This window comes from Anarhichas minor, unplaced genomic scaffold (genome assembly GCF_050575085.1).
Source record: "Anarhichas minor isolate MPS153535 unplaced genomic scaffold, ASM5057508v1 ptg000014l, whole genome shotgun sequence".
NCBI classification, from domain to species: Eukaryota; Metazoa; Chordata; class Actinopteri; order Perciformes; family Anarhichadidae; genus Anarhichas; species Anarhichas minor.
Genome location: NW_027466460.1, coordinates 7,215,538 through 7,242,690, shown reverse-complemented (window position 1 = coordinate 7,242,690; position 27,153 = coordinate 7,215,538). Strand labels below are relative to the sequence as shown.

General features: G+C 38.2%; 2 protein-coding genes across 2 annotated transcripts; both read left to right on the top strand.

The window, feature by feature from the left end:
- The first annotated feature begins 4,299 nt into the window (after positions 1-4,299).
- LOC142949990 (uncharacterized) lies at positions 4,300-8,118 on the top strand. The gene is made up of 11 exons (XM_076091894.1): positions 4,300-4,353; positions 4,449-4,514; positions 4,607-5,363; positions 5,445-5,665; positions 5,882-5,990; positions 6,333-6,454; positions 6,549-6,669; positions 6,759-6,895; positions 7,114-7,262; positions 7,526-7,674; positions 8,090-8,118. Exons 1-11 carry the CDS (start codon positions 4,300-4,302, stop codon positions 8,116-8,118), a joined length of 1,914 nt encoding a protein of 637 aa, XP_075948009.1.
- Positions 8,119-14,655: 6,537 nt separating this feature from the next.
- Positions 14,656-16,939, top strand: odam (odontogenic, ameloblast associated). The gene is made up of 8 exons (XM_076091986.1): positions 14,656-14,847; positions 14,926-14,961; positions 15,065-15,112; positions 15,267-15,512; positions 15,608-15,664; positions 15,756-15,878; positions 16,711-16,794; positions 16,904-16,939. Exons 1-8 carry the CDS (start codon positions 14,788-14,790, stop codon positions 16,937-16,939), a joined length of 690 nt encoding a protein of 229 aa, XP_075948101.1. The 5' UTR covers positions 14,656-14,787.
- Positions 16,940-27,153: the final 10,214 nt, after the last annotated feature.

Genomic DNA, 27,153 nt, shown 5'->3' with positions numbered 1-27,153 from the left:
GAACTACGGTGACTGGCGCGAAAACATGCCAGTGTGAATGGCCCTCTAGAGCCAGTGTTTTGTTTGTCCGTTCTGTGCTACTGTAGGAACATGGCGACCGGCTCTGTGAAAAGGCCCGGCTCTGTAGATACAAACGGCTCAGGTCTAAGGTAACACAACTATTTTATTTATTATTTATTATACACTGAAGAAAACATGCATTATGTTGCTCTATATCAAGTGTAAACATGTAAATTGGATGACGTTTGTCACAAAACGCAAATTTCCTTTTGTCAATAGGTGGCGCTTTTGACTATGAATAAAAAATTGCTCATTGATATCCTCAGACCATGACTTTTATCAAGCATGGCAAGTTTGGGACGGATTTGAGCAAGTCCAGTGGAGTTACCTCAGCTTGTTGTTCAATGGGGAGTCACGTAAATTGGCCGCCACGCCAAGGCTACACCATTCCATCAAACGTAAAGCTTTTGATAACTTCTAATCACAAAGGACTTTAGAATGTACTCACATGGAGTGTAGATCTGAGAAATGACCTAGGAGATGTTCATTAAAGAAAAATGTAATTCAAACGAGAAGGGGGATTTCTGGAAGTATTTACAGTTGAGGAGCAGCATAGGGTCAGTGTTTGGACTGAAAAGAGAAGAGACGGAAGAGAATACAATTCAACAGTTTCTAAGTGCTTCCCGTACTTTACACGTGGCCTCAAAATTTTATAGGAAAATGTCAAATATTCAAACTACAATGTGCGAAGGCCTGAGATTGATATGGCAAAAGGATCTTGGCAATGTGATCATGGAAGATGTATGGCAATAATTAATATCGAACGTGGGCTCCAAGGGATGCAAGAAGCAAGTTTATCCATTACAGAATGTACATAGGTATTACTTTACACCCCTGGGCTTAATGCAGGATAGCAAATGTTGGAAATGGAACAAAGAAATGGACACTTTTCTACATGCTCTGTGGGGGTGTTCCAAGGTGATGCCTTTTTGGAAGGTGGTACTGAAGAATGTAAAAGGGCTCAAATGGCCTTTACCAGAATCACAATTATGTTAACTCGGAAAAAAATCGCTTGTTTTGCTGTCTGACAGGCTTAGTTTTTGTATCTGTGTATGGTGGTGGTGGGTTTGAACGAATACAAATTTAAATGCAAAAAGAAAAGTAAGCTGCTGTTCCAATTGCAGAATGACTGTACTGCATCGTCCCGTCCTTGGGAGTCTGGACTCCCAAGTCCAAACTCCAAAGTCCACACTCCCAAGTACACAAGTCTGTACTTGGCGTACTTACTTGGTATTGAGAAAGGCCCAATGTCTCGTAACTCTCGTTCCGGAAGTAAACAGCCCCGACGTTGACGGTGCTCAGGCCCTAATTATATAATATTATTCAGAAATGGGTTGCTCTGCACAATGAGTACATTTAGCTTCTAATACTTCTGTTTTAATTAAGTAAAAATTTTGAATGCAGCACTTTTACTTGTAACAAAGTATTTCTACACTGTTGTATTGGTTCTTTTACTTAAGTAAAAGATCTGACTACTTCATCCACCACTGGCTGAAAGGCATATTTCTTGAGGAGTTAATGATCTCTGACAAATAACTATAATTGCTGTAACTAGTATGACAGATGCATTTATTATTTCTATAGGCTATATCATTACTTTGATGTGAATAGCAGTTCAGAATGAAGTTCCCAAAGTTCTCTTGGTCATATCACATGAGCTTCATCAGCAGAGTTTGCAGGTGTCACAAAACGGAGTTCCCAGAATAATATGTACATTTTAACATCTACATTACCATTACAGCCTTTCCATTGATGTGAAAGTGTTTTGTCAAATGAGTAGTAGTGTATTATAATGAAAGATTGGTTCAAAAGACATATCTTACAACTCCTACAACTCTTCCTTCATGTCATGGGCAGTGCCTGAAGATACTTGTTAATAGTAACAAATATTTATCATGTTGTTAATCATCATCTCACTCATCATATTAAAAATATGAACATGTGTCATATTAGTGGCTTCAGGATCACAGTGAAAGAGTGACATCTAGTGACCAAAATGATGTTATTTCTGTCCTGAAACTATCTTTCATCCGACAGGTTACACAGGTTTAGTTTTACTCTGTCATAAACAAACTACACACAACACACTTATTAAAACATTCACAACTTAACAAAAAAAGAAATAGCCATGTCAGTAGTTTGACGTGGTTAACTCTAAATGCTGCTGGATGGGTATTGCGCAATAACCAATACATAGTACACAGATTATTTCCCCCATGGACTCTCAGGTACACTATGTGGTTGCAGTAGCTTGTGCCCTTCTGTATGCTGAACTGCTAACCTCCTCTGTTATTTCTTCGGACGTTTCTGGCCAAAAGAGCGGATCCCTCGCTCTCCTCCTGTAGTTTTCAATCCCAAAGTGACTCTCATGAATGCAATCAAGCATGTCCTGTCTCAGTTTGTGGAACAATGATCTGGTTTACCAGCTCTGTATTTCACATCTAAATATTGACAGTGCAGGCAGTGCAGCTGCACTGGGAACGTGGTGTGAGGTGTGTGTGTGTGTGTGTGTGTGTGTGTGTGTGTGTGTGGGCGCTTCAAAACTAGTAAGTACCTAATACATCTTTTATGATATTTAATTGTTTATTGTAAAATATCGTGATAGGAAATACAGTAAAAACCTGTTTGCAGTAATAATTATAGTTAATAGTGTATAGTCTAGGTTATAGACTATACTATACACTATGGTATAGGCTATATTTAGCATAGTAAGTTACAGTATTGTGCTATAAAACACTATTTCAGTATCATACTGTCAAACACAATTACAATTGAGCAGTTATACTGTAAAGCACAATCATGGTAAAGGTGTTTTACTGTAAAACAGCAAAGGGACTGTAAACAGGTAATTAAAACAGGTTTAGTAATTTACCACCTAAATACAATAAAATATCTAACAGTGTGGAATAAAAAAAAGTCTCTCTTTCTCAAGTCAAGAAATAATATATAAATTAAGTGTAACTACAATTCACCGACAAGATCCACTTATGGGGTGATTATTTTGCAGTTTTTTGACTCTAAAGTTTTGCCTTTTTTCCTGACTTTCTTTTTGGGAATCAAAGCACCCACATGAAGTGCAGTGTTGGATCTCTTTCGCTCCCTCTCTCGTTATCGCTGTAGCTCAAAGACCCTCCCAAAGTTTAGAAAAAGTGTTGGCACCATCGACCCAGAAAGAAATCTGTGTGTGTGCAACATGCCAGTCTGTGTAGACAGTGTGAGCGCTGTCTCGAATACAGAAGGACACCTTCACAGGTTCAACACAGACAAAGCTTGTCATTTCTCTTGCAACTGCCAGCCTCAGGTAAGATCCTAATAACTGAGACTTTTCAATTGCTTTGAAAGGTAATTTGTTAATGATCAAATAGAAATGTGTGTGACATCGTGTTGACTAACTAGTTTACAATCAAACTTGTTGTGTGTTGTATGCAGCAACTACTAGCGGGGTTATGTTGTAGCCTCTTTTGTGATAGCCAAAACTTTACTTTGATGTTGATGTTGACATTGATGCCTTAATTATTTTTGTACAAATCAAGAGTTTTTGACTAATAATAGTCTATCTACACTGTAATGTACTAATATACTGGAGGTAATATAGACACATTTACATGTTGCTTACTCATGGCTGTGCATAATCTATATACCAACATATATTTTATAGTATAGTACAATATCCTCAAATAGACTAAATATTCCTTTATTGAATAGCGTGAGAAATACATTTACGACTACCATGTAATATGTGTGTTATTAGAGATGAAAAGTTAATGTGTGTCATCACAACAGCACTGTGGAGATAACTTTCCCCTTTGGGACAATGAAGTATAAAACTCTAACATTGCCTCGATATTGAAAAGATCAAACCCCTCAACCCCCCTTCCCCCCACCTGTCTACACCCGTCTACACCTATTTGGTGTTTAGTGGGCCGAACCACAGAGCTATTGTTCCCCTGGACAGGCCCAGTAGTGTCTGTTTTGTTTCCGTCCACAGAGACAAAATGTTTGTGGACTTAGTCAACTTTTTCCAGTCTGGTTGCTTCTGATGTTTACTTTAGCTCTCAATTGAAAGAGTTGCCAAGTTCATGTCTGTGTTGTGAGAAGTCAGATTATACTGCAATGATTGTTAATAGTGTTTTTATCCAAATTCCAACCTTGCCGTGATTCACAATAATTTAAACGTGTAATTCAAATTTGTTTCGATTTTTGTCCCATGTTAAAAATCTTCCTTTCAATGTTTCAGGTATGAGGGCCTGCTTAGTATTCCTTTGCTTACTGGCAGCAACATTTGCCCTGTCTGTGAGTAATGCTTTTTTTTTACATTAAACTTTGCCATGACAGATGTGATGTTAGATTTGTTTAATGCATTATGAATTAATCCCTATTACATCTAGGTAAAGAGTAAACATCATGGAAAACATCATGGATTGCATAAGACTTCACATGAAGCCAAAGAAAAGGTAGAGCAGGAGTCAAAAAGGATTTTAAAAAAATGTACGTGACGATGATTTCATGTCGTAAAATCGAAATTTTTTCTTTTCTCCTGAATAAGGACATTATCACAGAGAAGGCCAATGAGCCACAGATTTTACCCACTCTAGTCACGTTTGAGGCCAGCAGCCAGGAGCAGGAAGATGAAGAACTGAGCTCCCAAGACAATGCTAATGCCAACAAGGAGGAGGAAGAGTTTGAGGAGACTGAAGAGAGCGACAAAAGGACTGCAGTCCTGCTAAGTGAGGAGGAGTTGGTAGACCTCTTGAAGAAAGAAGCAGAAGAAGAGCAGGAAGCAGAAGAAAGAGTGCTAGAGAAAGAAGAAGAAGTGGAGACGGACAAAGGCAAGGTGGAGCCTGGTGAGGCCGTGGAGGACGACAAAGCTGAGGTGAAGGAGAGGAAGTTGGACGACAAATTAGAAATGGAGGTGACAGACGAGGAAGAAGAAGTAAAGGATGAGAGTGTAGTGGATACTGAAATGCTGGAGAAAGGCGAAGATGAGGTGGAAAATATGTCACTCAAGGAAAAGGAGGAAAAGTCTGTTGTAAAAATAGCAGACAGAGAGGAGCAAGGTTCATTGCTGGAGGAAACAGATGGAAGCACAGAGTCAGAGATCCCCGTTGATCTTGACTATGCTGCTGATAGTGGCATCTCACAACCTCTACAGATTGTACCTGCTAAAGTAAAACCCAAAACAGATGTTAAAGACAGGGAAACCCTTCAGAAAGGACTGCCCACCATTGCAGATGACTATGAACAAGACACACAAAACACTGAGGCAGTGGACAGTGAGGAAGATTCACAGGCCAAATCCAAAGATGTTGATGAGAAAAAACCTGAAGCAAATGTGGACCCTCAAGAACCAAAGAGAAGTACAGGGTTTGAATCAGGTTCCGAACCGGCTGGAAAGGAGGAAGAGAAAAGTAAGAATAACAGCGGAAGTCCCACCAAGGGAAAAACAAGGAGGCAAAAGAAGAACAAGAGGGCGAGGAAGCACTCCCCACAGACTGAGGAAACACAGTCTGAACCAGAACAGAGCCAACAGGTTCCTCAGGCGTCTGAGGGCAGAAGTATTGACAATACTGTCCAAAAGGCAAAGAGGAGAAGTGCAGGAAAATGGGTAATGCATGCACAATGTACATTCACTTTCTTTTCAGTGGTTCTGATCAATATTTTTGAGTTATAATGGATCACTTAACTACTTGCAAAAGGCCTCAACTGTTCACTCTCATCGCTCCTCATAGCAATGTTTGGCAGCAGCAGGCAGCTGTTGGCTGATTTTAATGTCTCAAAAAATATCGAAAAAAATTGCATTTTCATGTTTCTTTTTTTTCAGGGTCCTTTAGTTGGAATGAATCCAGTCCAGATAAGAGCCACAGTGGATCTCTACCCCAGCTCCAGGCCCTCTCTTGGTGGAGGCGTACATCGCCCAGAAGCCCCTGCTGGTTGGTTAATTCAGCACTCACTGACTAATGCACTATCACAACAGTCTCACACGGGAATGTGCTGACTGGGTCATTCAGCTAAAACTACCGCATGACTAGTGTTACTCTGCTTCATGGTCACTAGCAAAACACAGCTTGAGGTTTGTACAATGGAGATCAAGTTGAATTTGATCGCTGTACAAACTCAAATGACAGAGGAATGTCGGCGATGGTGTGTTGTGGTTATAGCTCATTGATTTCCAGTCATCACACTGCAAAATACGACCAAACCAGTCCTGAAAATTCAGTCAAAGTGTGTAGGTCAAAGGTCATTGTGCTGCATGTTTTTTTTTCTTCTTCTAGATCCATGTGACGACTTTCCCTGCAAACGTGGAAAGACGTGTAAGCTCGATGCGGACAATAAGCCGAGCTGCGTGTGTCAAGAGCCGTCAGAATGTCCTCCCGGTGTGAATGAGTTTGATCATGTGAGTATGGATGATCTGTTGAAAGATAGACTGGAATGGTGTTCAACAGCTGTTGCACCGCATTTGATTGTTGCTCGTTGTTCAATTTCTGCAGGTTTGTGGAACAAACAACAAAACATATGACACATCATGTGAACTCTTTGCTACTAAATGCAACCTGGAAGGCACTAAGAGAGGACACAGACTTCATCTGGACTACACTGGACCATGCAAACGTGAGAGTTAACCTCTGTACAGAGTATATGGTTTAAACATTTCCTGTTGGACTATTTCACCCTAATCGTTGTCTCTGTTTCTCTCTCAGTAATACCTCCATGTGTGGACACTGAGCTGGTCCAGTTCCCTCTACGAATGAGGGATTGGCTAAAAAATGTGCTGCTGCAGCTCTATGAACATGACTCCGTGTCTCCTGGCTTCCTTACACCTAAACAGCGTTTCAGAGTAAGATCCACTGCTCAAATGAATATATGGGATTCTGTTAAAGTACTATGATTTCTCTGCAGTTTGTTGTGTTACTTTTATCTAATCAATCAGTCCACTGGTGAATCAGAAAATCCCACAGCAGCTTTGGGACATGGAAAACTTAAATGTATATTGTTTAACAGTTTATGTTTTAGGTAATCGCAGTCAATCAAACTTTGGTGTTCTGTATTCTGTAGGTGAAGAAAATTGATGAGAGTGAGAGGCGTCTTCATACTGGGGATCACACTGTTGAGCTGCTCGCGCACGACTTTGAGAAGAACTACAACATGTACATCTACCCAGTGCACTGGCAGTTTGCACAACTGGACCAACACCCTTCTGACAGGTACATTTTATTCCTCTGTGCTTACGGTGAACTTTGATTTTTCCTCAACCTTTAGATTATATTCAAAATTGATCAGAGTGAGATGTAAAGTTTCCAACGACAGGATTGGCTAATGTCAAATATTTAACAAATCCCCAGCTAGAACTGGGGAGGGTATATAATCAAACCCATTCATGAGTCTTATTATAATGCAAACATAATGTACTGTATGTGATGTAGACGCTCACAATGATTAAAACTGGATGTTCATCTGTCCTGTGCAGAGTCTTGTCCCACTCAGAGCTGGCCCCACTTCGAGTCCCTCTGGTGCCGATGGAGCACTGCACCTCCCGCTTCTTTCAAGAGTGCGACGCTGACAAGGACAAGCAGGTGTCCTTCAAAGAGTGGACTTCCTGTTTTGGTATCAAGAATGGTAAGAACAACACTATGTCAGCAACATACTATGGTACACTTTTTATGCAGTGATGGATTTAACTGTGACACTTCTGTGTTGACATAAAATATCTCTTATGAATTTGATGATTTTTCACAAAAAAATATTTAACTGTCAAGGCACATTTTATAGTTCTGTGTCCTATATATTATTTTTTATATATGATTTTATTTAAGTTTTAAAATGACTGACAATACATATTCAATTCAAGTAATAATGTAACATCACATACTGTACGTAGCAGTTCGTTTTTTGTAATGGGTGTTCAGTAAAAATGTCAGTTTATCCGTCATTTGTTTATATTTGTCTGCCATAATTCTCATGCAATTCTAAAGCATATGGCAAATACTTTATTTTTCATCCTATTAATGTCTGCTATCTGTTTTGTCCACAGATGATATGGATACCAACCTGCTATTCTGAGCTTCATTTTGACCTCTATCGACTACACAAGCAGCTTGAGACGGTGCAGCTTGAAGCCCCCATGAACCTCTGTAACACAAGAAACTCGTCTGAAACAAACATATAAAAGAAACAAATTTTTACCTCCTGCTATAAAGGGCAAGTGTTGGTGGTCATTTCTGTTATTTTGTGTCAGACTAAGCTTTGGATCTCCAGTATGTTCTTTATTTAGACTAAGCTCCGAGAATAAACTTTATTAGAATATAAGAAAGTGTTCTGTTTAGCTGAAGCATTCAAAACTGGGGAATCATCAGCTCATTAGTAGAAAAGTTGTTGTACATAGTACCAGGCTTTAAAATAATTGTGTTTCTTATGTTGGAGTGATTTAGTGCAGAATTACTCTTTAAATCAAGGTGAAGTATCCTTCTACGGTGGGAAATGTAAAACAATAACTATGTTTTTCTATCTTTGTAGCAAATGCTGTAAATGTTTGTCAGTGCATATGCGCTTCATTGTAGCTCTAATTAAAGCTTTATGGATAGCAGTGGACTTCACAATATCATGACGTACAGTAGCATAGTTCAGTAATAATGACTTTCCTTACAGCCCTGAAATAAAGTTATTGCATCATATTTGTGGATCCCATTCGGGAAACATCTGTTTATGCTTTAATATCATGTTTTATTAATTGGTAAATTTCCCTGATGCCACCATGACATGAAAATACGATCACTGCAATATTGCTTTTGAGAATGCAAGTCACTGATACCTGGTTAAGGTTTGCCACATAATCATAAATAATAGCCCTCTGTAAGGTAACACAGCAAAAAATAGCCTCTAGCATGGTCATGATGATTACACTGACTTGTTGTTTTGAGACAACGTGCTGGACTCTGATTGGACATTTCTTGGTGATCTCCGAATCTGACGGCCTCTATAAAAGCAAAGAAAGAAACAGCTCTCTACCTGTCGACTGTCTGCTGTTACTGAGATAATGTTCTGCATACTGTGGGTTGTCTTCCAGACCTTGGCTGTTGTGGTGGAGGGTGGTGTGTCTTCAGGGAGTGCTGAGACACTGGCCAATGGGGGAGTGAATAATAACGGAGCTGCAGGTGGAAACAATGCCAACCCTGGGGCTCAAAATGTGGTCCCAAAAAATAGTGAACCCCTTGTGGCGCACTTAGTCCAACTTGGCGGCTCGTTTTTTATCCAGCCAGTTGGAAACCAAGTAGGTCAAGCTGCCCTGCAGCAGCTGATTCCAGTCGGAGCTCTCCAACAAGGTGGGGCGTTTCTCGCGGGGCAGGTAGGCACAGCCAATGTGAATCCACAAGGGCAGCTGACTCAGGGTGCCAATGGTGGGCCGGTCACACTGTTTGCTGTGCTGCCACAGAGAAATGCTGGAGGAAACCCACAGGGTGCCATGTTGACTCCCGGCCAAGTGCAGCTGATCCCGGTGGCTGGGTTGAACAACCAGCAACAGCTGGGCGCCGCTGGTGGGAGGGCAGCCGGCAGACTGAGGTTTCAGCGTTCCGTGGCAGCTCGCCTCAGGAGGACACAGTCTCCAGTGATGAAGGCGATGGCGGCTGAAGAGGAGGAGGAGGAAGAATGCTCTGGGATGGAGTTGGAGGGGAAGCAAGCAAAATGAGACCATACAGCTGTCACAGATATATCATGATTCATTCACTACATCCTGATCCTGCAAACTATGCTGGAATGTTATAAATCATTGTCATTATAACGAATGCCCAATAAATGATGGAAGTCAATGGTTGAATCTTTGTGGTCTTTTTTCAAATTTATCAACAAAATACATGCTTTGCACATTATTTGGAGCCTGAAATATGTGTAAACACTGATAAACCAGTGTCATGAGTGGGACTCCTCTGATGTTATGTATGTACAAATATGCTCAAATTTCTATTTACAGTGCACTGCTTGCATCTAATTACATACAACATGGTGATTTGGGTCTCTAAATATGAAAAACATCTTGAAACACATTGCTCACATCATCGCAGAACAGATTTGTGTTTGTAAAGAACATTATGAAAATAAAAACATATTTACGAAATCCCACAAAGAATTGTAATTTGTCACGTCATTAAACAGATAACAGGAAGAAAATGTTACTTAATTTGAACTGCATGACAGTGTGCAATTAGTATAAAGCTCCAGACCATACTTCCACAGAGGGTGTTTACCTGGTCTGCTGTGGGCTGCCCAGTCAGCAGCAAAAAAACAAAAACAAAAACCTTTACCAGACAGCCTCAGTATGTGACAACATACAACCACACTGGGAATAAATGTAATGGCTCTGAACAACTTGAGGAAATGTGCTGATGAAACATGACAGACTAATATCTGCTCCTGTAATTAGGCAACATCAGAGGTTTTTACAAATTAAAAGCTGTCTGGCATTTCGTGCTCATCACTGTTGAGTTGCGGTGCAATATGAGTAGTTGTTTTTAGGGCTGGTGTGAGAAGAAATCAGCTTGGGACGAATATAAACAGAACACAAATCACAGTGAGGCTTCCCTCCTGACAGGCCCTGGGCAAGTATTTCAACTCTGCACTGTAATAGAGCAGCAGGAAACAATGAAATGTCATTGTGTTTTGCTGAAGTCACAGCCATCTTCTAAGAGTGCTGCTTGTTTGGTAAATGTTTAATTACATATAAGCTGACAGACGTATTTTTTCTCTCCATAAAAGAACTTGTTGATGATGTCAGTTGTTTGCCTGCTGTGACCACAACCCGCAACATTTAGATGGTTCATATACTGGTTTTTAGTCAGGAGCTTCCAGAAACCTCCACAAAGCCTTCCCAAGACACTGAATCACTCTGTTATTCTTTGAGGTCACTCTTCTGTATTGAGAACAATGTATGGTTGAATAGGGTGAAGTGCTTTTGAAAATAGGCAGCTCAATGTTACGTATATTTCTTTAAATATTGTGCCGTAGAAAGAAGATGTCATATCACACATAGGTTCCCATGACACACAGGTGACAAAAATAGTTTATGATCAAGTCAGTGTTCTCTTCTCTAATTGGCTCATAATAATCTATGGGACTGATAAAAGGTGCTCTGAATTCAGAGAGCAAACTATAGTCCTCCTTGGCACATAACATTTGAAACCAGAACAAAGAATTATAAGGTATGTATTGTGCAATTCAGATATTATTATAGGATTGTTATGTACAATTTAGTTTGGAAATACAAAAATATTCACGTTCTAACTAAAATCATGCACATATTACCAACAATATTTCGATTTTATGACTTAAATGCATTTATTTTAATCTTTTTACAAGTTTCAGGCTGCAAAATGAAGCTTCTTCTCCTCACACTTGTAGCAACCATCTGCAATGTGAGCACAGTCTATCTATCTCTATCAATTGATATGATACATGATATCTACAAGCAGTGTGTGTAACTTCTGTCTGTTCTCTTTACTTATTGCAGGTCAATGCAGGCAAGGTAAGAAACAACTACTACTATTCATTTATACATGATTAGTGCATACATCTAAAATTAGATTATGGTTAAAAACAAAAGCTCTTTCTCCCCCTTCACACAGAAACAGAGGATGCTGGCAGCAATGAATGCTATGAATGGAGGGATGATGGGAGGAATGAACGGAGAGATGATGGGAGGTATGAACAGAGGTATGAACGGAGGCATGATGGGAGGAATGAATGGAGGGATGAACGGAGGCATGATGGGAGGAATGAACGGAGGCATGATGGGAGGAATGAACAGAGGAATGATGGCAAGAATGAACGGAGGACTGGCAAACGGAGTGAACCCTGGGATGATGGCTGGAGGCCTGAACCCACCTATGGTCGCTGGTGGGTTTATCTGGCAGCCACAGTTTGCTCAGGTGAGTCTATTAGGTTGCCATTTGATTACATCACTTCAACAGCAAAAGCTTTAGGAGTCTTAGATTTCATTAAAATAGTTTAATTTATATCTACTTTAATCGTATAGGTTATAATAGAGAGCAAAGATTAGGAAAAAAATGTATTGACTTAAAATTCATATTGTAAAAAACGAGACAACTTATCAAAGAAATAAGCAGAACTTGCATGGTTTTGCAATGGATTTGGTGAATAACTCTAATCTCACTACAGGATGGCGCTCGCCTGTTGTCTCACTGTTAGGTCCCAGATGTCTTTAGATTGAAAATACTATAATTTGCCACCAATTTGTGCATTATAAACTGAATACAGATTGCTGTTAAGCCAGATAGTGCATGATATGATTTATTAAATTATACAACAATATGTGCAAAATAATAACAATGTTATAGTACTAAAAAAAACCTATAACCCTTATAAGAACATCTGTACCCTCTCTCTCCATTTCAAAGTTTGCTCGCGGAGTTCCTGCTTTTGCTGCACCGGCTCCCATTCCCAATGTGTACGCTGTCCCTGCAGTCAATGGGGTTAGTGTTGCACAACCTGTAATTGTGTTAAGAACACACATCTTTTGATATTGTTTCAGGCTTTAGAGTAACACACAAAAGCATGGATTTATGTATTTTTTGTCTACTCTCAGTATCCTTTCATGGGAGTTCCTCAAATGGCACAAGGGAATCCTCCTCAGCAGCCTCTGATGGTAATCACTCACCTCAATCACTGATTCTCAGTCCACAACACACTTTTATTACAGGTTACACGATGATTTGTGGAATTTCAACTTCACTTGAGTCACTAAATCTTGGTGCCTGTGTTTAGGGGATCACAGGCGGTGCCACTCAACAGCAGCTTCCTCTTCAGCCTGATCTATTCAGAAGATTCAGGGTATAGGAACAAAGTAAACTTTACTCGATGTGAATACTGATGAAAGATACACCGGCTAATTGTTGTTTTTTGACTCTCCAGCGTCAGGTTATGAAACAAGACAACACCTTAAAGACTACTGTGGATACTCAGGTAAGATTAAAGAAGCAAATTTCGGTGGATAATATAATAATCAATGCTGTTCATTCACTCTCTGTTCCCTCTTCAATTTGTCAGATTCCAGCTCCCACTAAATCAACTACCACAACTCCCTGTGACGCAGACCATCACCATGAAGATTATTAACATGACACTATTAACTTTTAATTATCAAAGTGATAATAAAACCTGACTTGTATGATTCTTTCTTTTACCAATGATAATAAGAATGAATCCCAGCAAAAACACAACAACTCTTGATGTGACATGCTAACTGTCCAATCAAATAAATCATATTTCAAATGAAAGTTTGTTTTGTGTAATCCTCTGATTTTACACCAGTGCATTGAAACAATTCAAACAGTTTACCAATAAACCGTGGTCATAATTGCAATATGTGGTGGATCTCTGCTGCCATCTAAAGGATATAAAGTATAATCAAACACAGAGCTGAATAATATGCACTGAAAAAGAATCCAAGTTTCAAAGAAGGCCCAAAATAAAAAGAGCTTTTTGGGTTTCACTCACTGAGTTAAAGTTAATTGAAACAGGTGAAGACTTACACACACTAAAACATTTTAACATGTCACAGTACAAAGCACAGGTGTAAATAATTGTCACACTGCCATGGCTTAAAACAGAGCCATCATGAATGTTATTACATTACATTACAGTCATTTAGCAGACGCTTTTATCCAAAGCGACTTACAATAAGTGTATTCAACATAGGTATTCAAGAGAACTACTAGTCACCAGAAGTCATAAGTGCATCTCCTTTTTTTAAACAAGCATCTAAGAGCATAAACCAGAGCCAAAGTACAGTGCAGAAACAAACTAATACATGTGTTTATTCGAAACACCTGTTCTTTTCCTGGTTAGACAAGTCAAAATATCTCCTGTGAAAAAGGCCTGTTTATCACACTGCAGGTTCACAAGAAAGGCATGTGTTAAGCATGGAACAAAAGTGCATGGTGCATAAAAAATACCTGCTATAAAATGATAGTTTTTGACATTTAAACTAATGCAGAAGGAGACCAACTTCTCCAGACAGACTCAGACACACAGCTGGTGTAAACTTTCCAGTTTTTTCTGCTGTGTGTCTTGAACATGAATCCCAACTCAGTCAGCGATTAGTGTAATACCCACGATTTACCAATTAGATGCCAACATCAGTCAGCGCACGATGAACAACTTGTGACAAATGTCTAATTATAAGCTTCTGTTTGCCTCTTTTTTTTTCTCATGACATGCCAAAAAAGTATAAGCGCCACACTGGAACATATGCGTATCAACTTTACATATAAGACGTGTGTTATGTACACAGGTCCCCTAAGACTAAAGCACTGGGACTAAAACACTCAATGGTGTGAAATATTTGTAGAAAACTTTTCAGAAACTTTAGAGGATTGTTAACAGCTTTACGCAGAGTATGTCATGGTGTTTAGAGACATGACCTACACATAATAACATAGCTACCTGCCCTGTGTTGTAAGAGTCTGAGTCTGATGCCATGGGAAATGTCTGTCACACTGACCGCACATTGTCTGGATTGGTTGGCAGTGGACTATAACAGCTCACATGAACATAATATAAAAGGGATATGGACAGGGTGAGGAGACACAGCAAGGGAAAGCAGAACCAGAGGAACAGTAAGATATCTCAGTGAAAGTTATATTTCTGTCATGGTGAAATATATGGTAGGATATGATTTTTTTTAAACATACTTTATGTTTGTACCGACTATAGGACATCATGAAGCTGCAGACTGCCCTTGTGTTGGTCTGTCTATTCAGGACAAGCTTCGCTCTTCCAGTGAGTTAAAGTTAAAGTATGTTTCTCATATCTTTCTAAAATGGCAGATATGAAGTGTTATTTTTTTGTGTTTTACAGTTTCAGTTTGGAATTATTGCAAGCAACAGCAATGAGGTAAATATATCTGTTAAAACTTTTATGTTCAATGGTTGCAATGTCAAAATCCCATGTCAATATGGAATCCATCAAATTGAATACAACCCTTTTGTCGGTTTAGATTCTAAGACTGAATGGACTAACTCTTGCAACTCTTGGACAAACACAGGTACTGGAAGTGCATAAAACCCTTTTTTCAATCCTAACAACACTTGTATTGTGTGCCTTCCTTTGTCAGATTAAGAAAGCTTTACATGTGTGGATGGAAACAAAGCAAAAAAACTAAACTAAATGCTTGCTTCTGCAAGTCAATACTTCCCCAGTATTTTCTGCAGCAGCAGCAGCAGCAGCAGCAGCAGCTGCCGGAGGTGCTGCTCAATCCACAGATGGTGAACTTGAACCCTCAAGTGACCAATCCCTTCGGCCCCCAGGGGCCCCAGCTGTTTTTCCCCGCCCAGGGCAACCATCTTATGCCTATGCTCGTATCAAACGGCCAGCAAGAGCAGCTTGGACCACCACAGGATCCCAACTCTCCTAATGTTCCTCAGCAGGCCCAAAACCCTTTTCAGGTACAACAAAGCAGCATGTAGATGCAGTTATCCCTTCAGCTGCTGCTCCTCACAGTCATATGGAGAAATGAATAACAGCTTTAAATTTACTTCAGGTGTTTCCACATTTCCAGTACCCGTCTTATGGATTTCCTCAGCTTCCTAGACAACAGGTATGAAGGAAAACATATTGACCAGTGTGCACACCTCAATGTGTTCATTCAAATTCTCACTGCTGATTTAAATTGATTCTATCATCCACAGGGCTTTTCGTACTTTTTCCCTCCTTACGGCTATCCTCAGCAGAGGAGCAATGTGGTGCTGCAGCCCAACAACGGTCAGCAGCAGCTGGAGAGAACCACACAGAGACCACAGCTCCCTCTGCAGGTGAGACACGCAAGATGACATGAAGTGAAGCTCGAAGGTGGTTGGAGTAGGGTGAAACTCTGAAGAGGGCAAAATTTCACTTGTAATATGTTCAGTAGAACAACTTTATTGTTTAGACCAACACGTTTCGGCTTCATTTGGGTCATTATAGAGACCAGCATAGAAGTGTTCAGTGCATATTGGCTGCTGAAGAATGTGAAAAAAACCGAGCTACTAAAGTAATTCAAAATATGATTGTGTCTTTATCAACTTCCCTTTTCAACTCTGAATTAAGGTTAAGAACCAGTGCAGTAGACTATTATGACTAACGACAAGACTTAATGATAATAACATAGCTGCAGATGTTGAGTCATGTGCGGTGACTGTGATGCAAAGTCGACTGTCTGCCATATTGACCACACGCTGCTGAAATCATGTCACCTCAGTCACATTTCAGTGTTGAATAAGTGTTAAGCAACTGCTATATCAGCACAGTTTTGATACCTGTTGCACATTATAAGTTTGTTTTGTGCAGATGATGACTTTTTTGACCTGTTAATGTTTGTGTGTCCGAGAGCCGCTTCAAAAATGAGATGTCGCAATCCTCAAATTTAGAATTGAAAATGAAATACGTAGGTACATACTTAATATATGTATATACGTTGAAATCTTATTTTTCTGCATGTTTTCTTACTTCAGCAGGCTTCCCAACCTAAGGTGCAAACTGAAAAAGTGAGTTCACTCCCTATATAACCTCTTCATGTTTATGATTTCACCAATAATCAAGGGAAGAGACAAGAGTGCACCAGTTCAGTCTAATTGCTGTGATTTTGTAACTTTCTATCTCTATCAGACATGGCCACTGGGAACACAGAAAGTGCCTGCTACAGTTCCTCCTCATCCTCGTGGTGACACATCTGGCCCAGGTGTTGATGAGGTATGATTTTATACATTTTTATACATTCTGTTATATGTCACGGTCATTCATGTTGTGCAGGATTTGATTCCGAATATTTCAACAACTATTTTCTTTTATGTTTCTCCAGGGTCAGTCCAACTTCCCTTTCCTCTTCGAGCCTTAGATGCCACCTGGGAAATATTAACAAGGTGATCTGTCAAGAAATACATTTCTGTGTGTTTGGCCACATCACTCATTCTTAAAAATGTAAGGAGAGTGCCATTCCTCTAAATGAAATATGTACTCAATTCTTTTTATATTACTCTGAATTGTCTTGCTCATGTCAGGAATCTATTCCTTGCTCCTTACAACATGTCAAATAAAGACCTTTCTCAAAGTGATTTGTTTAAGAGTTTTATTTTGGTACACAGAATGTATTCTTGTACAGGTAAATGCTGAGTGATTTCTCAGAATAGACCACAGGAAAGAAAACCATCATCTTCTTTAAAGTTAGCCAATCAAACTTGTGGTTGTTGGTTTCTTCCTGAGAAAAGTGTGAGATAAGAAAACTTGTCAGCAGCAGTGACTGTCGCAAACTGATGATCAGGAAATTAAAGTTAATCACTTTCACTCTATTAACATCCTCACCTGTTATTGTTGTCAATAATCTTCATCTGGATTGTTTTCCTCTCCAATGAATTTACCAACGTTCATCTTCAAAAGGAAAAAAGTTGTTTAAATTAAACCACAATGACGAGCACTCTCCAAATTCAACACAATACAAATTGTCTATACTTACAGGTTTGAAAACCACAAACTCAACTGAGACTTTGTTCTTCAATTGGAAAAAGAGAACTTGTGATTAGCATTGAATATATACAGTGAATATATGTTTTTATTTATCTTTAAAAAACATATAAAGTAGAGTAAACATTATGGAGATTACCGGCTCTGTGGCGTTGTAGATGAGCTTGACAAATTGCTAAAATTGAGATTAAGAGAAACAAAAATCACAATGCCATTGTTTTGAATATAAAATCAAATATCAAATCAAGCAAAGCTGCTTGAACAAACCAGCTAGTTTTTTAAAATTATTTTATATTTGACTGAAATTAAAGTTTATACCCCATTCTTCGTATGTCTGTGTCTTCCTCCCTGTAAAAGAAGTACAAATCAATTAGCTAAGAGTCAGAGTTTTGACACTGTAATCACCGCTACAAAGAGTTCCATAACGTTTTATACCTTATGGTGATGATGTCCTCTTCCTCCATGCTATGGATGGATTGTTCGTCATTAGTATTCATGGGTATTGAAAATAATCTTTATGGTTTTTCTTCTGATTGTTTAACTGTAATAAACATTATATTAAAATGAATTGACTTACCTTCGGCATCAGAAATATGTTCTCCCCCTGTAAGATTTTCACATCAAAGGTCAGCGGAATCATAACATTTCATAAGATGGTGTAATTTATAATATAGAATGAATAATTGCTCAATAGATCAAGCCACTAAATCATATTGTTTACCTCCTTCAGGGATACATCAGTGACATTCTATGGATAAAATGCCACACGGTTAGTTGAAATATAATATCCAGTGTCAAGCCTGTCATTTCAAACATTCTGTATATAATACATTTGTTTTTTAAACTCACAATCTTACCTGAAATGTCACGTTGTCAACCTGAAAAGGAATTATAGAATTATAAGAGTTTTTGTCAACTGTTCTGGTAAATATGAATGTGTTAAGATCTCATTGAGAGAAGAAAGGAAGCCTACCTTGAACACAGAGCAAAACACCTAAAAGAAGAAAGACGTACATCATATTTTGTCATCATGTAGTATTAATAAAAGGGCACAACCAAGATGTTTAAGAAAGGTTTTTTTTGTTAAAGCACCTTTCAAGATGCAGTTATTAATGATAAAAGACAAAAGTCACAGATATTGAATACTGACACAAACATATTTAAATAAAACTAAACACAAGTAAAGAGGTGGGTCATGTTAAAATTCATAATACGGTTGTATACAAAATGGGGGTGAACATTATAAATAGTCATATGATGTAAACTATCCTATAACAGCATTTTGAATGACATCAGGAGTGAACTTAAGACTTTAATGAGGTAGAGACCCAATGTATGACACTTTTGTCTTTCTATTTTCATTTGAGTACAGCTATAATGTCAAAGTGAGCTTACCACTACACCAGGGTTCCTCCTGTTGGGCCTCCAGCCTCCTCTGTGTCTCCCAAATTGCCTGCCGGACCCATGAAGATGGCCTCCAGGCCCATCAGACATGAAACCACGAACCTGTGTGAAGCACAGATAAAGTGCATTATGGTTATGTTATGTATAAGGCAAACGTTAAAGAAGTAGGTTGACATATTGGGAGTCACTCTTATTAGATAAAGTATGATTCATTTCCTATAGCTTAGTGTAACCAGCTCAAATGTAAAGTAACTTCTTGTTCATACATTTTCACAAAATCAGAAAAATAGTTTTTACCGGAAGGCCTCACAGATTTCTGTACAAAGCTCTCCTTCAGTCCCAACTATATATTCTTTCAGCCCACATCATGTCTTCTTTTTTGTCAACATCTTAATCAAAAGTGTATTGGCTACATTTTTGCTACCCTCAATATTAAAGTTGTTAAGCATGATGATATCTAGCACTTTTCTAAACAGAAACTTAGGCTGGAAGCTGGGGAAAACAGGTAGCTTGGCACTTTCCAAAATTAAAACACATTAACCTGCCACCACCTCCAAAGTTCTCTGCTTAACATGTTATGTCTTGTTTGTTTAATGCCTTCACTGACAGAAATGTAAATGTGATTTTAAAGAGGGTTGAATGGTGCAACTATCATTATTGTTTGTGGACTAACAAAACTAAACAAATTCTTGGAAACACAACAAATACAAGTACCTTCCCCAAAATATTTGAATATTCCTTTCATGAGACTACAAAACTGGATAGCAAAAAAATAGCTTAATGTAAATACCAGTTCTTTTCCCAAAGTAGAAGCTTGAGAACGGTGGACAGAGTAACATCCACCTGACCCTTCCTCTCCATCTCCTGGGGCACGTGTAACTGGCTGGTCGCCGTCGCCACGCTAAAAAAAATAGGTAATTCAATGAGAAATAGTTGACATGCAGACGGCAGAGGCTCCTCTGGACCTGTTAGTCTATTCCCTGTTACCTTAGGGTCTGCATCCAGCTTGGGTCCACCAGCAGGCGGAAGCTTTCCATCCTGCCATGGCTTCCAGGAACCTGGCTGAGCAGCAACCGCTGACAAAAGTAAAGCTGCAATACACAAGAGCTGCATTGCTTCTGAAGGACCTGCAAGAAAATATTAGATAAAATTGAACTCTGAAAATGAACCATACCACTTTAAGCGCTAAAACAGACGAGACATTTCACATGGCAAGTCACTGAGCATCTACCGTAACACTCACCTGTGCTTTGTGTGTGGCCCCTTGTGCATCGATAGCCTACTTATATCAGACATCCGACGTTGAGACACACCACGCATTTCTCAAAACAGCCCATCTTAGTCACACTTAATTATGTGCAACACAGCAATTACTTCACACATAGTTTGCTAATGTCTTCTTAATTTACTTTGATCCCTGTTTATTAGCAAAAGTACACAATGATAACAATGGTTAATAATTAATAAATAAAAACTGTGAATAGTAAACCTAATTATGATCATTAATGAGTGTACTACTGTGTAAATCAGGGGTGTCAAACTCAAGGCCCGCGGGCCGAATCCGGCCCGCCACATCATTTTATGTGGCCCGCGAATCCGCCAGAAAAAAAGAAAAGAAAAGTAAAACAAAAAAATATATAAATTTAAAGTTAGACTTGATAATAAAAATATCCCCATAGTCGAAGTTATGAGATAGAAAGTCATAATTATGAGATAGAAAGTCATGATTATGAGATACTTAAACACAACAGTCATAGAAGCAGCTCTTTGACATGGAAATGTATGGCGAGTACATTGAAGACTACTTTAAACGTGACTTTACAACAGATGAAATACTTCAAGTGGGATTGTGCAAACGCACCCTTCGAAGGATTTTAAGCTTTGAACAAAGTTATTGTAATAACTTGTGTTTGATATTTGTCTTTGCTATTTTCTTTAAAAGTTTGATCTTTGATAGAGTAATGTGGGTTTCTTAACCCTTAATTAAAAGGATTATAATAACAGTTATAATAACAGAAATGTGCTTAAATATATTTTTACATTTATATAACTGCATGTACAATATTTTAACACTTGATTAAACAATAATCAAATGCAGACAGTTATTTACCAATATGTTAGGAGAAGTTACATTTACACCGTCTTACATTTACAACCGGCCCTTTGAGGGCGACCGTGATGCTGATGTGGCCCAGAGTGAAAATGAGTTTGACACCCCTGGTGTAAATGATTTAGTAGAGGGAATAGCAGCAATGAATTTCATCAAACAAAGAGAGAGAAGAAGAAATGCAGGCTTCATTGGGCGTTGCCTGTTACCTGCCTAAGCCACTAAGTAACCTGATTTGTAATAAGACCAGGAATTCATGTTTGACATGTTTTCTGATCTGCCAATACTGAAGAGAGGAGAATAAAGACACTGAACTTACATAACATATAAAATGTTCTCTGACTGTACTAAAGATGATATTTAGATTAGAATTTTTACACAAATCCAATGTACTACACTGTATCATTATGAGCTATTAAATGAATGCTACATATCATACGATCCATGTGTTGTTTCTATCTCTGATCATTAGCCACACCGTGAAAGGTGGAGGTGGAAGATTTCCATATTTCCTAATATTTGCAATTTCCCAACAATGATGTTTGCTAATGAGAGGACATCCGGTCCTGTGACTGTATATAAGAAAAGCTCAACATTCAGAACAACAACAACCTCCTCCACCATCTGCAAGAAAGTCTGCTGAAGTTGTAAAGACTTGAAGGTGATAATATGAATCTTTTGTTTCTGTATTTTCTTGTGTGAGGTTGATGGTGATTTAGCTGATATTTTGGAAAAGCTCTTCACCTGAACAAGTCTTTATCATTTCCTTTTTAACAGGAGAGATCACTGTAACCATGCTGAAGGAAGTATTTGTGCTTGGATGCCTCCTGAGCATCGCTCTGGCTCAGCCTGTAAGTGTAACAATCTCATACTCAATATCAATACCTCTGCGCTTATATGCTGACACCATGACTATTATTATCACAGTATAGTGAAGGAAATATCAAACTTGTGTGCTTCCTACAGGTGGACATGGAGCACAAACGACTTGCTCGGTCTGACTCTGACTCTGGCTCTGACTCTGGCTCTGACTCTAACTCGAGCTCCAACTCGAATTCCGATGAGGTGAGTGCTTTGTCTATCTTCTACGATTCAACATTCAAAACTTCTGAATGTAAATTACTGTAAAATCCCTAGAAACTCTTCTGCTGTTTATTGACAATGAATCTTTTTGATTTTCAGGAAACAACCACTACTAAAGCTACCACTACTAAAGCTACCACGACTAAAGCAGCTACCACTGCTAAAGCAGCTACCACTGCCAAAGCAGCTGTCGCTACAGCTGCACCTGTATCTACTACTAAATAATTTTAGTTTGCACATCAGCTCGGTTTTGTGTCAGTTTGTCATGACGACTGCTTCTTTCTATTTTCACAGTTAGACGATGTCTTAACCGCAGTGTTTTCACATTGATCATTCTTCAATTAAACTGTGTTTATTCCCTGTAAAATCTGCTGAATAAACTTCGTTAATGGAAAACATGGACACGATGTGTTTGCTTTTCTTAAAATCCACGTGAGAAACATTAATAAAGCTGTGTAGAGAGGTGTGTATCATAGAATTTATTAGATATGGATAGACACATCCAGTTTCAACAGCTTCAATGTTCACTTCTTAAAACTTCCCCAACCTCTCAGTATCCTGTGTTTGGGTCCACTCTACGGACACCGCAACAATTGGTGGTCCATTACAAAAGTTAAATGAAATAAAAATATTCATTAAATATCAAAAACAGTGGATGTGTTTTATTTTGTGTGGGGCTATTTTTATTTGATTGACTTTTTCAGACAAAAAGAGGGGGTTGACATAGGCAACATGACACTTGTACCTGAAAAGCGTCTTTCAAAGACATGTAATCGGTGTGGTGGAACAATTAATTGACCCGCTGGTGAGTCTTTTTAAGCTGAAATGAAGAATATTGTCAAACAGAACTTGTCTTTCAAAGGTATTTATTCTCTGGCCAGAGAAGAGGCACAGTTATACAGAGTCACTCGGAGTCTGCAGAAGTGTGCACTCCAGAAGTAAAAATCACACAGAGTTATAAAGCGAGTGATCAAGGGTGGGGGCCTGTTTCATCCCGTGCAGGCCATGCAGGCCGTGCTGTTAAAGAAGTATAAGAAGTTCTTTATCTGTGTTACAACAGAAACACAGATGCATACATTTTAACCTTAAGGCACAGAACATGTGAACATACAATAGGTACTTGTTATCCAACATGAAGAAGAAGAGGACATGTGTGCAGCTGCATGGATCACAAGTTACATGATGCAAGCTTATGATAGTCTGTTACACAAGTTATAAAACAGTTGTATTTTATAAGAATATAAAATACACATAAGAATATAAAGTTTCTATTACACAAACAGTAAGATACATTTGAGCATGTATGTTAACACAAAGGATGAAGATCTACCGAGTTCAGAGCAAAAGTACAAGTACTTAAGCATTTACACAATATACAAAGTAGAAATATATACTAAGTAGAGATTTTCCATTACATCGGTGACATCATATACAAGTCCATTTCCCCCAATACTTTACATATTGATCATATCATAGTCGTGAAGGTCAATTTCTCCATACAATGTATTTTGTAGAGAACTGCAGTCCAGTCGTCCTTTGTTGGAGAATTTGGCTGCAGTCATTTCTGTGATGGCTTTCTAGCATCTAAGAGTATTTCAAACTGATTTTCATCCTGAGACATAGTCTGGAGTTACCCCATGTATAAAATAACAAAAGAGTTATCAAATTCTATTCCAAATATTTTCAGTGGGTCACTTTTCATTGCTTTGACACAAAATACATTCAATGATCACAGCTTTCAACATTCACAAATTATTTTCTCGTTTAAACTCGACCACCTTCAAAACTCCATACCAATAGTCTATTTTAGTTAAACAGCTCAACTTACATTCAACAACTGTAAAAACGTAAAAACATTATAAATTAGACTTCAATTTGCTACATTATTCTACATCTAAAAATAAATAAGAAAAGTTGGTAACACTTTATAATAACTACACACTGTGAAGCATTAGTTAAGTATGAGTAAACACTTAATTCATCATTTATAAAGCATTGTTCCTACATTAATAATTCATTAGTATGCAGTTCATAACAACAGTTATAAATGTTTTATTCTTGATTAATAAGCTCGTCTATTATGTGTTTCATTATTGTGTTTTCATACTTTATAAATGATGGATTCCCCATTTGTAAATGAAGTATTATATATTTTACAAACCAATTATTAAGGAGTTGTAGATGATTAATAAGATCATTTATAAAGTGTTAGTAAATGATTGATAACTTATTTAGATGTACATTATTCATGCATTTATATATATAATGATATAGGGACTATGCTAATATATGCTTTATAAACGCATATTAATACTGTAATTCATGATTAATTCATGATTTAATAAGGTAGTTACTACTCGTTAGTAAAGTGTTTTATGTGACCTCATCTAAAGTGAGGACTATTTATGCCTTATAAAGCATTTATTAAGTATTTTGTGTGACCTCATCTAAAGTGAGGACTATTTATGCCTTATAAAGCATTTATTAAGTATTTTGTGTGACCTCATCTAAAGTGAGGACTATTTATGCCTTACAAAGCATTTATAAATGACATTGAAAGGCCAGCAGTGCCTCAAAACACATAGTTTTTGAACAGAACAGGCAAATGGACACAACACAAAGTGACCAAGAACATATTCATATTTATTGCAAGATGCAAACAATATACTGTTAAATACAAACCTCTCAGCCATTAATTCATGTAAGAAACAAACAAACAAAGACATTCTCCTTCAGGAGAACATGGCTGGATACAAAACATTTGTAAATATATGACTAATAATTGGATGGGACAATGTGGTGTTTCACCATTCTCTCCCAGCCACAGACTGGTTTACAGCCCATCCCACACTGGTGCAACCTTTCCTTCCACCTCAACTTCCATTCCTAAAGCCCATAGCTTTTGACCACCAGCCACATGATCACATGTCTCTCTTGAGCAATGGATGCTGAATGTTTGGACATCTCTGCAGAAGGCTGCCAGGGATGGATCAGGCATGCCAAAATATTTGTTCCCAGGTGTATTTCAAGAGAGGACTTAAAGTTGTGATGTCGATAAGAGTATCTATGTTCTGCACTTTTATTGTGAATATGTACAGTTTTGTAATGCATTGCTGGAATTACTTTAGTTTTATTTTGTGCACTTGGATTTACTCAATACGAAAATGAAAAATAAAAAGCATGATGAAGCATATTGCAGCATTTCTGATTCATTTTTCTGAAATACTTTAAGGCAGCACCAATCCAAGCATTAAATAAGTCACCTTATTTATAATGGGAATGTATGTTGAATGAATAAAGACATTAGTGATATATATTGTACTGTTACCTGTTGTTTTACGTCATTGTGTAATGAGTGAGAAAGTGTTGCTGTTGGGAGACAAACATCAGTATTCTGGTACAAGAGTTGATGCTGAGATGTTTAGTTACATTAGTCTATTTTGAATGTTAGATTAACTGTTGTGCTGAGCTGCATGTTCGTAAAGAGAACTGTATTTTGAAAAGTTGAACAATTATAAGAGTTAGAAATTGTAAAATAACAAACATGATTGATGGAATGGATGAATGCTACATATCATACAATCCATGTGTTGTTTCCATCTCTGATCATTAGCCACACCTTGAAAGGTGGAGGTGGAAGATTTCCTAATATTTGCAATTTCCCAACAATGATGTTTGCTAATGAGAGGACATCCAGTCCTGTGACTGTATATAAGAAAAGCTCAACATTCAGAACAACAACAACCTCCTCCACCATCTGCAAGAAAGTCTGCTGAAGTTGTAAAGACTTGAAGGTGATAATATGAATCTTTTGTTTCTGTATTTTCTTGTGTGAGGTTGATGGTGATTTAGCTGATATTTTGGAAAAGCTCTTCACCTGAACAAGTCTTTATCATTTCCTTTTTAACAGGAGAGATCACTGTAACCATGCTGAAGGAAGTATTTGTGCTTGGATGCCTCCTGAGCATCGCTCTGGCTCAGCCTGTAAGTGTAACAATCTCATACTCAATATCAATACCTCTGCGCTTATATGCTGACACCATGACTATTATTATCACAGTATAGTGAAGGAAATATCAAACTTGTGTGCTTCCTACAGGTGGACATGGAGCACAAACGACTTGCTCGGTCTGACTCTGGCTCTGACTCTGGCTCTGACTCTGGCTCTGACTCTAACTCGAGCTCCAACTCGAATTCCGATGAGGTGAGTGCTTTGTCTATCTTCTACGATTCAACATTCAAAACTTCTGAATGTAAATTACTGTAAAATCCCTAGAAACTCTTCTGCTGTTTATTGACAATGAATCTTTTTGATTTTCAGAAAACAACCACTACTAAAGCTACCACTACTAAAGCTACCACTACTAAAGCAGCTACCACTGCCAAAGCAGCTACCACTGCCAAAGCAGCTACCACTGCCAAAGCAGCTACCACTGCCAAAGCAGCTGTCGCTACAGCTGCACCTGTATCTACTACTAAATAATTTTAGTTTGCACATCAGCTCGGTTTTGTGTCAGTTTGTCATGACGACTGCTTCTTTCTATTTTCACAGTTAGACGATGTCTTAACCGCAGTGTTTTCACATTGATCATTCTTCAATTAAACTGTGTTTATTCCCTGTAAATTCTGCTGAATAAACTTCGTTAATGGAAAACATGGACACGATGTGTTTGTTTTTCTTAAAATCCACGTGAGAAACATTAATAAAGCTGTGTAGAGAGGTGTGTATCATAGAATTTATTAGATATGGATAGACACATCCAGTTTCAACAGCTTCAATGTTCACTTCTTAAAACTTCCCCAACCTCTCAGTATCATGTGTTTGGGTCCACTCTACGGACACCGCAACAATTGGTGGTCCATTACAAAAGTTAAATAAAATAAAAAATATTCATTAAATATCAAAAACAGTGGATGTTTTTTTTTTGTGTGGGGCTATTTTAATTTGATTGACTTTTTCAGACAAAAAGAGGGGGTTGACATAGGCAACATGACAC

Coding starts and splice junctions, on each gene's coding strand:
- LOC142949990 (XM_076091894.1), top strand. CDS start 4,300: ATGAGGGCCTGCTTAGTATTCCTTTGCTTACTGGCAGCAACATTTGCC. Junction 4,354..4,448: donor CAGCAACATTTGCCCTGTCT/GTGAGTAATGCT, acceptor TATTACATCTAG/GTAAAGAGTAAACATCATGG. Junction 6,455..6,548: donor GTGTGAATGAGTTTGATCAT/GTGAGTATGGAT, acceptor CAATTTCTGCAG/GTTTGTGGAACAAACAACAA.
- odam (XM_076091986.1), top strand. CDS start 14,788: ATGAAGCTGCAGACTGCCCTTGTGTTGGTCTGTCTATTCAGGACAAGC. Junction 14,848..14,925: donor GGACAAGCTTCGCTCTTCCA/GTGAGTTAAAGT, acceptor TGTGTTTTACAG/TTTCAGTTTGGAATTATTGC. Junction 15,665..15,755: donor CTCAGCTTCCTAGACAACAG/GTATGAAGGAAA, acceptor TATCATCCACAG/GGCTTTTCGTACTTTTTCCC.